General features: G+C 40.4%; 1 protein-coding gene across 3 annotated transcripts; it reads left to right on the top strand.

Moving 5' to 3' along the window:
- Positions 1–3,305: 3,305 nt before the first annotated feature.
- LOC129776532 (mediator of RNA polymerase II transcription subunit 12) lies at positions 3,306–14,744 on the top strand. Of its 3 annotated transcripts, none has more exons than XM_055782235.1 (9): positions 3,306–3,626; positions 3,689–5,451; positions 5,520–7,900; positions 7,996–8,052; positions 11,108–11,903; positions 11,980–12,167; positions 12,228–12,510; positions 12,569–14,471; positions 14,533–14,744. In XM_055782235.1, exons 2-9 carry the CDS (start codon positions 3,694–3,696, stop codon positions 14,691–14,693), a joined length of 7,527 nt encoding a protein of 2,508 aa, XP_055638210.1. In that variant the 5' UTR covers positions 3,306–3,626; positions 3,689–3,693; the 3' UTR covers positions 14,694–14,744. The 3 variants fall into 3 exon arrangements, with proteins under 3 accessions (XP_055638210.1, XP_055638209.1, XP_055638211.1); XM_055782234.1 differs by having other exon boundaries at positions 3,306–3,637; XM_055782236.1 differs by lacking the exon at positions 7,996–8,052 and having other exon boundaries at positions 3,307–3,637.
- The last annotated feature ends 2,847 nt before the right edge of the window (positions 14,745–17,591 follow it).

Here is a 17,591-nt window from a genome sequence, read left to right as displayed (position 1 = left end):
TGACAACGTTAGGAACTATTTAATAACAAATCCAAACACTACCGTTCCACCAACCTCAGACGTCTTCTCTAGATAGTGACAATTACGAGCCACCTGTCAATTCCACCAGTGGTCATACTTTTATGCACCTTGGTATATCCTAAGGTGAGGCCGTTTCGTCACTAGTTTGGTTAGGGGAGTGGTATATGAAAACAGTACAGAAGCAAGCAGAAGGGGAATTATTTCAGTTGTATGACACCCGTCATGTTTTTGGTGCCAACATCTCAAACGTCAAAAGTATTTATTTTATTCAAAACAGCGATTCGCGTTGGCGGCATTGTGCTTCGTTTACTAGTTTAGGGGAGCGTCAACGATTAGCTGATTTTCAGTCGGAATGAACGTTTTCAAAATAAAATTATGAATGAAAATTAGCTTTTCTATATAAAATTAGTATTGTATTTGAATTAAAAACATTTTTGTTTGCAGTTGGTGAAAAAGTCTCATACGAGAATTGTTTATGAAGACAATTTTATATTATAATGAAAAAAATCAGTAACAATTTTTGAATTGTATAGCCATATGGTTGAATGAAAATCAGAAATACGTGTTTCAAGTAATTAAATAACATGATGGGAAAATTTTCATTCAAATTTTAAAATTTAAAAACCGGCTTCGTGTCTTTGAATCTGATAGAGATTATACTAACGAGTTTGGGACACAAATTATGGCCCTAATTTGAAGTCGCCACCAGACGTCAACACCATCGCGAATTACCAATTTACCACCATCTAACATATCGTGATGTCGATGATGAATTTTTACAGCAGAGAGATAGTGAAATATGCGATGACGGTAGGTAGAGTGAGATAGCGATAATCGTACCATACACCTGAGTTATTTGCTTGAAGTGTGAAAGAGACAGACTGATCACGAGCGAGCTTGGGCACAGGCGTATTGTGTTTTGTTTACAAATAAAGCACAGTAGACTTCCAAGATGGCTGCAGAGTGGTTTTAACATATTGGCCCACCTTAGGATATACTTCTAGGCGCCCTGATTGGACCTATTGTGAACTGAGAGAGAGGAGCCAGCTGAATGACAGATAGTTTGTTTTCTTCTTATTCTTTTTACGAATTCTCATCAAGAAAATTCAAATCGGACAATTTCAATCAAGCAAGTTGTTGTTATTCATTTATAAGAAATGTGTTGAAACTTGACGTGAACTTTTGTTTGTGAGATCATTTGTGCGTTTTTATCCGCGATTTTATTTTTGACTTAGGACTACGCCTAACAGGAATATATGGGGATAAAAATTTGAGCACTTACATGATCAGGAAATAATAAAATATGTACCAGGTCATTTTACTTTTGATAATTCCGATATAGTTGTCTAAAAGAACTATTTCGATGATTTCTAAAAAAATATCCGAAATAAGAAGTAAACTGATTTTTATGATTTGCTTACCGGTGGAGTTCTTGTGTGAATTAATGGGTGTTTTGCGCTCATTTGTGACTTTTTCCGATCGTTCATTCAATTTTCGTGAATTCTTTCATTCTTTAACTGGTTCCAGTTTGATTTATTGCTGCAAGCTCGGTGAATCGATTTTTGCAATGTGAGCCATAATTGTATATTTTCCGATACAATTTGAATATGCAGCGTATGTGGAATATACAAAATAAGCGCTAATCTCCCAATGAAAAGAGTCAACATTGATTTCTCCCAGGTGCATTTTGAGGGAATTTTGTTTGTGTCCGATAGAAATAAGAATAGGTTGACTCAAAATGATGCTGTGTCTGCATTCTTAATAAGCACTCTGCCCTTCCTCACAATACCCACTTCCCGTTTGTTTTTCTCAAGATTCATTGTACCCCTTATAAGTTCTCGAAAGATGTAATTTTACGTTGATCGCACTTGATCGAAGAAATTACGAAAAGAATGTATTTGAGCGCAGTATTTGATATACTCTTTCTGAAAAGAACTGGATTTGATTTGCTGAAAACACTCTCGTGTTGTGCGTTATGTGTGGCGACGGTAGTTTTTAACGAAGCTGCTTCTGATTTCTATGGCTTCGGCTTGTATGCAGCGATGTTCGAGGATTTGTTTGACTTTTGCTTCCGGGCAGCCACACCAGCTCGATGCTGACGCTTTCTTGGTCGCCTTCTTAGCGATACTATTCTTCTCTTCGGTGGACTCCTTTTTGGCCATGCTTGAACGAACACGATGCTCCAGTGCCCTTCATTTGCACAAACATGCTCTTGGTGGTGACTCCATTCATCAGGATTTCGGAGCTGCTACCTGCTTATATACAGATTTTTGTGATTTCAATAGCTTGCTTTCAAAGCAATTTTTGAGCTTTGGAAACAAATTTTTGGATCAATAAGTAACACACACCCGAGAATTAATCAAGCAAATTAAACCAAATTAGGCATATGGAAACTTTAGGGTGCAATGAATGTTTCTATGGTGGTTAGATACCCCTCCCCCCTCTCTTAGGGGTGGCTGCCATACAAATAAAACACAAATTTCTGCATTACTCGAGAATTAATCAAGTAAATGGGCGGGACGAAGTTTGCCGGGTTAGCTAGTTTTCTTATAAAATGTTTTGCGAAGAAATATCATGTTAAAATTTTCTACATATTCCAATACTTCCCCTTGGTTCACCGTGACTGGTTCGCGCTGACATAAGGGCGATCACAACAAACGCGAGCTGGCTCCTCTCTCTCAGATTGTGAAGACATTTTTTGTGACATTATATTTTTTATTATTTTGAGCCATTACCATACAATAGATTAACCTTTCTTTCAAACCACCACTTCTCAAATCGAAGGTTTTCCGGTTACATACCGTTTCAATAAATAGTTTATGGATATTGTTTGAGTTACAACCAAAACTTCAAAGCTGAAATGAATAAATTGAGTTATCACAGTGGAAGTAGAAATTGAGTTATTTTTGTGAATGAACTGGGACTATATTCACTCAATCAATACTTTATCAAGCCAATTATCATTTCTGAACTCATCAAATTTAGTTTGCAGTTGCGCAATATATTCTATGTTCACATTTGTTGAAATAAACTTCGCCTCAAGGTAAGTTTAATAAAATGCGCTATATAACAATACCAATTAGAATAAACATCGAATAAACTATTAAACTTTGTTCAAAAGTAAATTATGAATTTTAGTTTCATCCGATATAGTTGTGAAGACATTTGAAGACATTTTGAAGACATTTTGAAGACATTTGAAGACATGTGAAGATATTTGAAAAAATCACCTGGCATCCCTGATCAATAGTGTCAAAAGTGATGGATCAGTCATGGTTAAATTTTCCTATAAATAAAAACAGAACAAATCGGCCATATTTTGTATATTTCCAATGAAAATCAGAAGCTTGGGCTGATTCGAGAGTTGCGTCGGTGTTATTTTTGTTGAAACATGCAAAAGTTTGTAGTTTTTGTTCATGCAGCATAAAAGTTGTAAATGTGAAAAGTTGTGACCGACGAGATTATATTTGTTCATTATCTCAAATCAATATGTGGTGAAGAGCAGAAAAGAAAATTTTCTATCGAGCGGACATATTTGTTTTCAGTTTCTCCAATTCATCGGGTATTACAGTTATGCCCAGGAAAAACTGCAATCGAAGTTTGATGTAATCGAAAGGTATAAAATAATTCGAAGATTGTGGAATGTATATAAATGTTATTTTTGTAGTGTAAATGTGGGAGAAAATGAACATGCGTCCTCTAAAGAGGCCTCGTCTGGGGCCTCCGGATGTTTATCCACAAGAGGCCAAACAACGTGAAGATGAGTTGACTTCGATTCATGTGAAACATGGTTTTGCAACTGAACATAAATTGTCGGAAGAGTTCGGCACGGCAAGAAACTGTAATGTAACTGCCAGTAAAGTGGGAGCTTATTTCAATGCAATTTTGGCGAGAAAGGAAGAACTGATGACTCTCCCTGATTCGGGAAGAAAGAAACAACAGATTAATCCTAAGGACAACTTCTGGCCTGTAACAGCAAGGAATAAAGCCACATTGGATACATGGTTCAAAGATTTGGCTGGCACAAAGCCCCTGAGCAGTCTGGCTAAAAAAGCACCAAGTTTTAACAAAAAAGAGGAAATTTTCGCTATGCTTTGTGAAAATCAAGTTACGATGCAGAGAGCGGCTTGGTTTATAAAACTGAGTTCAGCCTATACTGTTGCTGTTTCTGAGGCCAAAATAAAGAAACGTCAAATGCCAGACCCAGCGACAGAGTGGACCGGCACCCTAATAAAATTTATGAAGGATTTAATACCGAAGTTTCAGGAGCATTTCCATCAAGGTCTATCAGGTTCAATGAATCAAGAGAAACCATTTGGAAGCTCAGTATCCTCTGGACCTTCAGGTGGAATGACCCCCAATTCTTGTGTTAATCCTAACACATCAACAATTCCTCCGCCACTTTCGAGTCCGGCAGGAAATCTTCATAGTCCGGCAAGCGCAGGTATTGGCGGAACTGCGTCGCAGCTGTTGAATCAACAATCTCCTCCTTCACCTCAAGAGGAACAGAAGCTTGCTCTGAAACAGTGGAACTATTGTACACAGCTTTGCAAGTATATGTACGAGGAGGGTCTTCTAGATAGAGCAGAGTTCCTAAATTGGGTCTTAGATCTGTTAGACAGAATGAAAATGTCTCCTGCGACTGATGACGGAATTTTGAAGGCCTACCTTCCGTTGGCTATGCAGTATTTATCAGATTTTGTGCAATCAGAACGTTTCTCTCGTCGATTGGCTTACACGGTTTGCAAAAAACTTGCTCACTTGTTGAATGTTATGGCAGAGAGTCACAATCTCAATCTGAACAATTCCGAGCAGCAAAAAAATCAAGATCCTCCCGAGCAGCAGAAGAAAGGCGAAAGCGACAAAGCTGCGAAAGATTCAGACAATAAAGCCGATGCAACACCTCATATAAATCCTTTTGACACCATTTTCTCCGAATATATGCGCTGCTCACATCATCACGATATTTTGTTGCAATTGTCTGCAATAATTCAAGTCATTACGCTTGAATGTCCCACGGCTTTGGTCTGGTGTGGTGTCGGAGAAACACGGTCATCTTCTGTGCTTGCAGGAAGTCCCTTAGATCATCTTCCAATAGCCCCGTCTGCTCTTCCAATGCCATCCCGTTGTGAGAAATCTAACGAAGAGACCAGAAAACAATTGTTGGAGGCTGAGAAGAGCATCAAATTACGTTCAGGTCATGCGGAATCTCGTTGGTGTATCGACAAGTGGCAAACGGCTGCAGGAAATGCTAGTTTGAAGATTCTCGCCGTATTGGATGCTTTGGATGGCCACTGCTTTGATCGAATGGACACGAATAATTCGCTGGATACACTATATCAGAAGATATTTCCACCACTCCTGTTACAGAAGGACCCCGCGAACAATACATCGGACGCAAAAGATGTCACCAGCAAACAACCAGAATATGTAAGATTCGATCAATGTTAGAATTATGCTGGTAACTAACTAACAAATGATTCATTTTATTCTTCCAGAATGTGGAACAGGATGCGTCGATCGTGAAGATTTTATGTGAATGGGCAGTTTCTTGGCAGCGCTGGGGAGAGCACCGTGCAATGGCCGTAGCTTGGTTATTGGATAAAAGGCAGAACGAAGTTTTTAGCACATACGAGAATGAAAGCGGAAATAATGGCAGCACATCTGACGATAAGGATTCTGTTATATCCGGCGGGGGACCAGGTGGCGGATTGCCAATTTTTCAGAACATTTTAATGACATTTTTAGACAATGATGCGCCCATATTGGATGAGAATGGAACGCAGCAGAACAAAAGTCAGTTCACTAATCTAGTGCATTTGTTCAGTGAATTGATCAGACATGACGTCTTTTCACATGACGCATACATGTGCACTCTAATCTCGAGAGGTGACTTGTTGACAGGGACGGGAACTTCGTTGCTGGATTCGCATTCGAGCTGTAATGCCGGCTTAGGTACTGGACCGATTTCGAATAAACCAGCTACTGCCTCGCCCAACATGAATCAGGGCCTTGAGGAAGATGTCATAACGAATGATTTCAAGGCTAAACTAGAAGATTTAGATGATTCTAATGTTGATGATGATCTGGATAAATTATTGCAACACATAAAAGAGGATCAGCAGAACTCGATGGATGCACCAGATAGTCCTAAAGATCCAGAACAAGCCACTGCGCAGGCTAATACCGCCAGTAACAAGACGGAGTCTGCTAGTAAGCATTTTTTGTACACGGAACATTTTCCATTGTGTCAAGATGACCCAATTTCGCTTCATGACTGTAATCAAAGATACATTTTACTGTATGGTGTTGGGAAGGAGCGTGATGAAAAGAAACACGCCGTCAAGAAGATGTCCAAGGAGATTTGTAAATTATTTTCGAAGAAATTCAGTATAGATGTCGCCGAAGGTGGAAAAGTGAAAAAACATTCCAGAAATGAGTTCAATTTTGAGGCTACATCAAACAAATGTCAGTCGATGTCGTTCTTCGATCAGCACGTGGTCACATGGCAATGCTCCGTCCAGGTACAGGAAATGTTGAATAGTTTCGCGCTTGGAAATAGTAATTATCTTCCAGTTCAAGAACATGTTGCTTTCTTGTTTGATTTGATGGAATCTGCGTTCAACATCTACGGATTGGTTGATACCTGTATTCAGATACTGAAAGAGCTTCCAGAAGTAGAGCAACAGTTGATGAGTAAGAATTCGGTGCTTGTTAAAAGCTATACTACTTCACTCAGTTTGTATGTAGTCGGTGTTTTGAGGCGTTATCATTGCTGTCTACTTTTGTCTCAGGAACAGACAACCGCGATTTTCGAGGGCTTATGTCGAATTGTAAAACATGTAACAAATCCCGGCGATTGTAGTTCTGCTGAACGATGTATTTTGGCATATCTGTATGATCTTTACTCGGCTTGCTCATCCTTGAAGGCCCGTCCTCAGCAGGAACCATTCCATAATGCTTATCCAAAGATCAAACAAGCTCTCTACGCGCCTCTTCAGCCAACACCATCGGTTCATACATACAATCCGCAGTTTATGACCGAAATCATAGCATCTCCTCGACGAGGAGGTAAGATCGAGATATCGTGGGCTCGTCAGCTTAACGAGTCTGCATCGAATCGATATAGCTTTGTATGCAACGCTGTGATTGCTGTCACCCGGGACATTGACAATGACACATTGAATGATATCGCGGCAATGTGCGCAGAGTTAACGGCTTGCTGTAATGCCCTAAGTACCGAGTGGCTTGGCGTCCTTATCGCGCTTTGTGGGTCTAGCAAAGATGCAGGATATTATGTGGACGTTATCACCCAGGTGGATATTCAAAACACTAACATTCACAATGCGCTTTCAGTGTTTACCAGTATTCTTGTTGCACGTCACTGTTTTTCGCTGGAAAATTTTGTTGCTCACGTTGCTCTGCCAGCATTAGTACAAGCCTGTAAAGGACGCAGTGAAACAACACCTGAAATCGAGACAGGAGCACGTCTCTCGTGTCATCTCTTGCTAAGGCTCTTCAGAACTATTGAATGCCCTCAACCTGGATTGTACTCAGTGAGCACATCTCCCAATCCTATCACAACGGCTGGACTTACGCACAACATCAAACTGAGTTGCGATAGGCATCTACTGGCTGCGGCACACAAAAACATTGGCGTGGCACCTGTTCTAGCAGTTTTAAAGGGCATTCTGGTTGTGGGAGATGCGACCGCAGTTAAATCCCAATCATCGATTTTTGGAAGCGGCAAACGTAGTGGGCTAAACACTCCTGTACACCCGGGGAGTACTCCGAAGCATGCAGGAGATTTAAGCCATATTCTAGGTACAAGTGATCTTTCCATAATAGGAAACGCTGATGAAAGCATGTTGGATTTGACGTGAGTAAAACCTGTTCATTGCATTAGTTCTGAGTGCGAGTTCAGTTCTGTTATATATTTTGTTCAATTTTTTATTGTGTTTATTCTTCCTGTAGGATGATTGATTTGGGGCAACTTTCTCCGACCAGTTCTGTTCGGTTGGTGTCTAGCAGGTGTGAAATTTATCCTTTATTATTTGTGCGTTTTGGCACCTTGTTTTTTCATGTACAAAGTAAAGGTGCTGTCTTTGTAGAGATTGAGCACTCTCTGTAACATCATTCCGCATTACACATACCCTTAGTGTGACTATGACTGTCTCTGTGCACATTTATGTTCATATCAGGTCGGGATGCCTTTAACATACTCTTTGTATTATATTAAAGTGTTCAGAACTCAGTTATTCACGCTTCTTCAATAGTTTCAACCATTGCACAATGGTCCAGGTAACGAATTTAAGTGGAAATTTCCAGAACTTGGCAGTTATTCTTTAGACAAAAACTGTCTTCGACAAAGTTGTGACAAATGATGGAACCACTCATTTTGTTTTATGTTACATTAGAGTCACCTAAAAAAAACGGGTTTTTGCTCTAACTCTTGACTCAATATTCTTGATTCACTTGCAAATAATAGATTTCTCCGTTACATGGAATACATGTTTGTTACAGAAATGCAAATTATACCAAGCTTTACATACATTATACATAATTTTCATTTTCAGAGTGCGTTATTCCAACTAAGAATCTATTTCTATTTTTGCTTCACACCAACGGAACACGAAGCTTGATTCCGTAAACACGAACGCATGGGAATTAATTTTTTTCGAACATTCTCTCAAAGGTTTTCAAAAATCAAAATTTTAACCATAACATAACATTGATCTACGACCAGAAACGGATACAACAAGATTAAGACAGCTCAAATTGGATAATTCCTTCCTCGGGTTTTGCGTGTAGCAACACATTTGGTCTTCCATTTTTATTTATATACAGTGTCGAACAAAACAGACCACTGCTCAAGCGAAAAAATGACAAAACTTTGAGAAAAAAAAAATCCAATACAGTGTTTCAATCCTTTTATAACAATTTATTTGCATTGCTCGTAGAAATTCAATCCATTTATCTGTAGTTAAAACCATAATCATTCATTAAAAAATGCGTTTTAAGCATACTTAACAACTGAAATGACGCGACAAAAATTCGATCCGTGAAAACCTTCTAGGATTAGTACTTGATCGTGTACCCTTTGTTACGCATCACTTCACGCAACCGGTTCGGCATGGATTCTACCAGCTTCTGGCACGTGGTGACCGGGATGACGTACTAACAAGCTTGGATCCTATCCTACAGTTGCTGCTTATTCATCGACTTCTCCGTGTGCACCGACCTTTTCACAATCTCCCATAGGTTATCTATAGGCTTCACGTCCGGTGACTGTGCTGGCAACTCCATGACGTCGACTTTGTTATCCTGGAACCATTTTTTGACGGTCTTGGCGGTGTACTTCGGATCGTTATCCTGCATAAACTGTAATTTCAGGAGCATCTCCCACTCAACATGTGGCAGCATAACATTCCTTAGGAAGTGGGCGTAGAGTTACTGATCCATGATCCGATCCACCCAGTACAGGGGGACAACCCCGTACCAGGAGAAGCACCCCTACAACATAATGTTCACTCCTCTATGCTTGAATATCTTCGTGGTATAGTGTGGCATGTAAGCGCAGCCTTACTTACTTCTTGTTTACATGATAAATACTTACCAGGATCCGAAAAACACAAAATACCACCGAGAAACAATCAATTTTCTTCAAAAATAGTAGGAAACAACAAATAAATTGCAAATTGCAAATAAATTATTATAAATGGATTGAAACACTGGATTCCAATTTTTTCTCAAAGTTTTGAAAGTGTGTATTTAAAAGGGTATACAGTAAAACCTGTTTTTGTGCGATTTTCTGTTTTTGTGCGGTGTATGAAAAGAAGCATATTTGACGAAGTTATCGTCCATTTAGTTTTTTTCGATGGTTTATATGCATTTCAGTGCGAAAAAAGCATATTTGCGTCTCAATTATCCACTTCTAAAACCATTCCCCTCCTCTCATCAAATGCTCTAAATTTTTCTAAGTTTTTGCATGACATGATTTCTAACAGCAACACGTTTCGACATGCAACTAAAAGTACAAATCAGCCACGCGCAACCAAAAAGGCAAAGTGTCCCATCGCAAAGCAGGGAAACAAAAGCTAATGGAACGGTGAATGGCGTGAATTTGAGTTATTTTCTTGGGGGAAACTTTTTATGCGGTCCCTATCTACCGCACAAAAAAAGTTTTTTTCAAAATGTGTACCGAACTCGATTTTTTAAAGCTGTTGGTAAGGTTCCGGAATTCCGGAATTCAGAAGAAATTTCTTTGACGAAAATCCTTCCCAACCTGAACGGGAATCGAAGTCGAACCCCCGGCATGATAATGTGGGACGCTTATCACTCGGCGACGGGAACAACAATTTTTTTTTAAAATTCTAATTTGCTCTAAATCTCGTCCGAAAACAGTTTGAGAATTTGGGCCTGACCGCGATATAAAAGTTTAAGAAAAAACCCCGTTTTTTTCAAGGTGACCCTAATGTAACTAAGAACAAATACGCTAAATCGGTTATATTGAGAGACAAACAAAATAACTGACTGGGCTACAACATTATCGAACTATGTTTAGCTCTATTTATAAAGATAAAAAATTAGATTTTTTGTTACGACTAATGTTTTGATCACTCTATTTCTGTCAACATTAAAAGAGCGCTCCATCACATGTAACAACTTCGTCGAAGACAGTTTTTGCCTAGAGAATAATTGCCGTGCCCTACATGCAAAATTCCGCTCAAATTCGTTCCCTGAACCATTGTGCATTGTAAAACAATCATGTCGAAAACATGTTTTTCGGATCGCAAGAAATTACTCTCCTGTTATGCATGAAGCAAATGCTGCACATAATGGATCTATCCACTCACATGAATTGTAAACATGAGAGCCGAAAAAGCAGAAAAACGAACAGCAATTTGCATGTAAATCATAGTTGAGTAAGAAATTCAAGTAATCTTAATTAAGGTTTTAATTAATTTTCCATCATGTAAAATATGACTATATTATTTTTTCGACGATCGCACATTTAGTAAATAATATAGCTTCGATATCCTATTACTTTTCGAATTGCTACTCATTTTTTAATTCGATTCACCAGACAACATAATGCTAACCAGGATAGCACTACCAGTCTCTCGGACTTTGCACAGCATGTCTTACGTCAAATCTGTTCTCAGGAATGGGTCCTAGAGCGATGTCTACAGAATGCGGAAGAACTCTGCCAGCAAGGAATGTTGATCGATAACATGCTGACGGCAAAACAAGCTCAGCGTTTGCTGCACATGATTTGCTATCCGGAGAATGAATCAAATCTCATCGCTGACATGGATCAGAAAGCCATTATCGTGAGGATACTGGAGAATTTGGAGCAATGGTCATTGAGAATTTCATGGCTGGATTTACAACTTATGTTCAAACAAACTAACTGCAGCTCACCCGAGTTGACGAAATGGTTAGACATGGTGGCTAGGGCAGCCATTGATGTGTTCCAGGTACATGATTGCAACGTCATGGGCTCCTTTCGCCTTAATGGTAAAAACGATAGGACTAAACCATCGATATGGTTGGTGGCTCCGCTCGTATCAAAACTGCCGAGTGCCGTTCAAGGAAGAATTTTGAAAGTAGCTGGTCAAGTGCTCGAAGGAACCAACATGTTTAGCAAGACCAAGGATAACGGAGGTGGAAATAACAGTAGCATCGGGAGTCAAGGCGGAAATAGTAACAGTTCGATTAGTTCGAATGGGAGTGTAATGACAGCGAAGCAAAGCTCTCAGTTGAACCATCAACCTTTCCTAGGACTTGTACTGACTTGCTTGAAAGGACAGGACGAGCAAAAAGAGGGTCTATTACAGAGTCTGTATTCACAGTTATCACAATTTCTACAAAATCGTGATGTAAGAACCAACCGTCTCGTACACTTGCTATGCTTCTGTGTATTTAAGATATAATATTTTTCTAAAAACTTTATAGCTGGAATCTGTCGGAGGAATAGAAGATCCCCAAGGATTTGAGAAAATGCTAGATGCATTACAACTACGCTACTCACTGGTGGGTGGATTATTTGATGCAATCCAGAAAAATTCCACCTCTACTAGCGACTGGGCCATACTTTTTGCCCAACTCATCAGCCAAGGAGTGATTGACTTGAGCAACAATTCGTAAGTATTTCCTTTCAGAAAAGTACTGTGAGTTGTAAATGTTTTTCCAATGATTTCCAGCGAACTATTCACAACGACATTAGACATGCTTGCTACACTCATACACTCAACGTTGATCTCGGACAGTCAGTCAGAGCGGGATGAGACCAAAAAGCAGTACACGAATCTGATGAAGAAGCTTCGGAAAGAGCTAGGTGATAAAAATAATCCATCGATAAAATATGTCCGACAATTGTTGCCCTTAGCGAAGCAAACATGTGAGGTAATCGTTTGTGAGGCCGCCGGAAGCTCAACAGATGCAAAAGGGAATAAAATCAGCATCGACAGTATTGAGAAAAAACACGTAAGACCTTTCGATTACAAAATGCGTGCTAGCAAATACAGTTTACTTTATGTTCCAGGGCCTCCGACTAACGGATAAGCAACGCGTTAGCGTATGGGATTTACTTGAAGGACACAAAAATCCAGCTCCCCTTTCATGGGCATGGTTTGGAGCCGTTAAAATCGAACGGAAGCCTCTTGCATACGAAGAAACGCATCGCTTGTTGAAGTATCACACACACAGTTTGGTGAAGCCATCCAGTTACTACTATGAACCTCTTCCATTACCACCAGAAGATTTGGAACCCCTACCGGATAAGATGAAGGAAGATTTGAAAGCGGATACTCCTACTTCCGATCAATCTCCAGCACCAGCTGGCAAGAAAGGAAAATCTCAGACACGGAAGCGTAAAGCAAAGGGTGCTAATACACCGCAAAATCAGCAACAAACTGGTCAACCGCAACTTATGACCGGTCAGCAACAGGTTGGTCAGCAGTCAGGATTCCAGGCAGGTCAACAACAACCAAATCAAAATCAGCAACACCCGCAACAACAGATCACTATGACTCCTCAGCAAACGATGCAGCAGTTACAGAATGCCAACCTCGGTCAAATGCAGATTGGTGGGCACATGGGCCAGATGAATCCCCAGCATATGCAGCAGCAATACCAACAGCAGAATCAAAATCATTTGATGGCTCAGCAACTGGCGCAGCAACAAGGAATGGTACAAGTTTCTCAAGCTGGAGGCATGGGTGCAATGATGGGAGGTCCCCAACAACAACCACAACAAGGACCCAATCAAATGGGATTCGTGGGACCTGGAGCCGGTGGTGTTAACCCAATGGCAGCTCAGTTGGCTGGGCAAGGAACTGTGGCTGCTGGCAATCAACAATGGGGTGGTTACAATCCAATGCAGCCACAGCAGCAACAACAGCAACAACAGCAACAACAGCAGCAGCAACAACAACAACAGCAACAACAAATATTCTACAATCAGGGTATTGTGCAGCCTGGAATGAATCGATTCGATAGACCCCAGTTAAATACCAATCCTAAACAGGTTTTATCAAATATGTTACGCGCACGAATGCCGATGGGTGGAGCAAATCCTGCGGCCGCAGGTTTCATGCAACAGCAAGCTCAACGTAATCCGCAACAACCATTTATGCGAGGCCCTTTACGACCAACATTGCCAAATCAAATGGTAGGAACTGCAATGGGTGGAGGTGCAGCGACAACTATGATGGGTCAATCAGGAGGGAGCATGATTCAAACCAATATACTGAGCCAACAGAATACCGGTATGGTGAATCAAGCCATGAGCGGTAATATAGCAAATACCGGTATGGCAGGCAATGCCCTCATGGGACAAAATAGTGGTAATTCGAATGCCAGTGGTATGGGTAATCCAAATATGATGGGAATGCAAAATATGCAACAAGGAGCCAATATGAACGCTGGTATGGTCAACCAGGGATTGAATCCTAATATAGGAAACGCTACAATGGCAGGAAACACAATGATGAGTCAAAGTGGCGGTTCAGCGAATGCAGCAGCAATAGGCAATCCAGGAATGATGAATATACAGAATATGCAGCAAAGTGGAATGCAATCCGGAATGTTTCAAGGTCAAGGTGCACCCTATCAAAACATCAATCAAAATTACCCTAACTACGGCAACCAAGGTATAGGTCAACAAGGCGGTCAAGGTATGATGGGCAACTTTAACCAGATGGGACAGCAGCAGAGGAATACACAAGCTGAATACATTGCGCAACAAAGAGCATTGGCTGCTCGCGGAAGTCAATATGGACAACACGCTCCCAACGTGACAATGAATAATATGGTTAACCAGGGAGCAGTCCCACCATATCCAAGGCAAGGTGGCAAGCCCGGTGCCACGGCTGTTGCCCAAAACCAGCAGCAGTTCCAGCAGCAACAACGGCTCCGACAACAGATGATGATGCAACAGCAACAAGGTAATACAAGATTATTTGATTAAAAAAATCAATGAATGTTACCATTTACCATTTTTAACAGGGATGGCTCAGCAAGCAAATTCTCAAGGTATGGTGCAAAACCAGGGACAAGGCATGAATCAACAGCAGACACCGAATTTAGTGGCTCAACTACAACGGCAGATGCCAAATCAAAATAGTATGATGAGCCAACAGTACACCCATCAACCTCCGCCGTATTAAACAATAAACAGGTGTCCTACGCCTACGCCATAATGGCACATGTTCGATAAATTTCAATCCTATTTAAAATGACTATCCTTTATTTCATTCATCGTGTTTAAATCTACATTACTTGCATGGAGTGTCTTTATTCTTCTACCAACTTTCAATCTCATCCACATTTCATCAATTTATTTATTTCATTTACATTGATGCTACATCCCATGAAGAGATTGGATCTCATTCATAACATTGTCTAGCTAGTAAACCCGGTCTTAAGCTGCATTTCTCCAACTCCGGACCGTACCGATTCTTGCCAATTATATTTCAAATTGTTTCTTTCCAAAGATTAGTTAGCAAGTTTTTGAACATTTATTCGCCTTGTTGCAAAAGATTGTGTATCTGCCATCAAAGTTCCTGTTAATTTTGATTTTTTATTAGAACTCCTCAACATAAAAGGGAAGAACCATTTTAGACCATGAGATGTAAGCATTCTTAAAAATTATAGAGGACTGAATCCAAGAAAAGACAGCGTTGTTGACGCAGGACTGAGTAGCTATTAAGTTCAACAACACCTGAAAACGTGGAACGAGTAGGAATTCCAATTGAGCAGACAATTGAAACTCCTACACGCTAAAACAAGCAAAATTTTCATTATTGGGTGCCTGCATATCCAAGGGAACCCAATGTACTATAATTACACTCTTCATAGGTTACAGTATACAGATTTTGAACTGTTTGAGCATCTGAAACCGATTCAGCGCGTGGGCCGATTTCGCTTTTAAAGTTTATGTCGATGTTTTTTTTTATTCTTTATTTGAGAGGTTTTCAGCCTCCTGGTCTGGTTCGCCTGTGTCGATGGTTTTGTTGTGGGTGACATCAGCATTAGGTGAGACTGCTGACTGCTCGCTAATTGGAGCGAAACCATAGAAATAAAACACAAATTTCTGCATAACTCGAGAACTTATCAAGTAAAAGGAAACAATTTTGGCATATGGAGGTTCTAGGGAGCAATAAATGTTTTATGGTGGTTTGACACTCCTTTCCCCTCTCTAAAGAGGGGGAGGGGAAGGGTGCTGAACAACTCGGGAGCTAATCAAACGAATGGAATCAAACCTAGCATAGGTTAGGTTTAAGGGATCGATAAACGTTTCTATGGTGGTTCGACACACCTACCCCCTCCCTAAGGGCATGGAGGATGCCATACAAATGAAACACAAACTTTTGCATAACTCGAGAATTAATCAAAAAAATGGAGCCAAATTTGGGATGTGATGGTTTTTGGTTACGAGAAATGTTTCTATGATGGTATTGTGGTATTTCCAAGGATTGGTTATTTCCAAATTTGATATTTTATATCAAAAAACACGACACTTTATCATTTTACAGGTTCATCTTTATTCACGTCTAGCTTACTCTCTCAACTACACTCACACACTACTGAGCTCCTCGTCATGCACACTAAACTCAGAATGCCACATCCTCCCCATCACCAAAAGTATTAGTGCTTTAAGATATAGTTTTAAACTACATAAACTTCTACAATTCATTTTGTAAAGTGTTGAGATATCTCTGCGGTGGCCTGATTTCTCGAGTGTCACGACGTTTAGCTATTGGCTGTTCATCGATATCTGCATCGTTGGGGTAAGCTTCTGTTGCTATCGGCTGCGGATTGTCAACGTTGTTGTTCGGTGCATCACATGCAGGAGACTCAGCTTCCGAAGAATCCTGGGGTTCCATTACTTCCTCCGGCACGGCTAAAAAAAATAAACAGAGAAGCAGAAAACCAAAAAGAAAACAGAAAAGAGAAAACAAATACATTGTTCCTATATGATGTCTAGGAATAAAAATTTTATGATGAAAATAACTTACTCCTCTGACGTTGTGTAAATTTCTTCAAAAACGTTACGATCAAACACCTTTTGTGTGGATAGGTCCTTGACTGTCACACGACCAGCACCGGAAATTGCGATTACTTCATGAAGAGCATTCTTGTATTGTATATCGGCTTTGTTGTGTTTATCCTGTTTGACCAACACCGTATCGCCCACTTGTATGCTTAACTCAGAAGCCTTACGCCTTACATCTTCTCTTATATTGCGGTTGAACTTGGCGGATTGGTCTCTGTCCCGCAGTTCTTCATCCAAAATTTGCTGATAATCTGTTCGAATATCCAGTAGCAAACCACTCACCGTTCGTCCGAACATCAATTCAGCTGGTGGCACTTTTGTAACATGATGGGGCCATGTATTATAAGCTGCCACATATTCGGCTAATGCACCCTTCCAATTTTTCTTTCCCAATCTCGCAATGGCGGTTATCTTGTTGATACCCTGCATGCTTCTTTCAACTAAGCCATTCTCTGTTGGGTTTAATGGAGTGCTGTGAATAAGTTTTACCCCCCAAACATCTCGCAGCCATGTTTTGAAATCGGTGCTGTTAAAAGGTGGACCATTGTCTGCCTTCATGGTTTTGGGTATATAGTATGTATTGAAGATTCGTCTTAGTGCATTCTTGACTGCTTCCGTATCTGTCTTATCCATGGGTAACGCTACCAAAAACCGAGAGTAGTTGTCAGTGAGAACAAGAGTCAGACGCAGTAGAAAAGTCCATAGAGACATAGTCCCACGGATTCTTTGGCAGTTCCGTCAAAGTGATTGGTACTGGGTTATTTGTTGCAGTTACCAATTGACACTCCGGGCAGCTTCGAACAAAATCTTCAACCTCTCGATCCATGCTCGGCCACCATAAGCCTTGTCGTAGGAAATTCTTCATGGTGGACATTCCAGAGTGGCTCCGATGAGCCAGCTGCAATGCGCGAGTACGTAGTGCTCTTGGCACAACCATTTTCTCTTGTTTCATCAGTAATTCACCTTGTATATACAGGTCACGTTGGAAAGCTTGATATCTCGCGATTGG

This window comes from Toxorhynchites rutilus, chromosome 3 (assembly GCF_029784135.1).
Source record: "Toxorhynchites rutilus septentrionalis strain SRP chromosome 3, ASM2978413v1, whole genome shotgun sequence".
NCBI lineage: Eukaryota > Metazoa > Arthropoda > Insecta > Diptera > Culicidae > Toxorhynchites > Toxorhynchites rutilus.
This window is presented reverse-complemented; position numbering and strand designations above follow the sequence as displayed.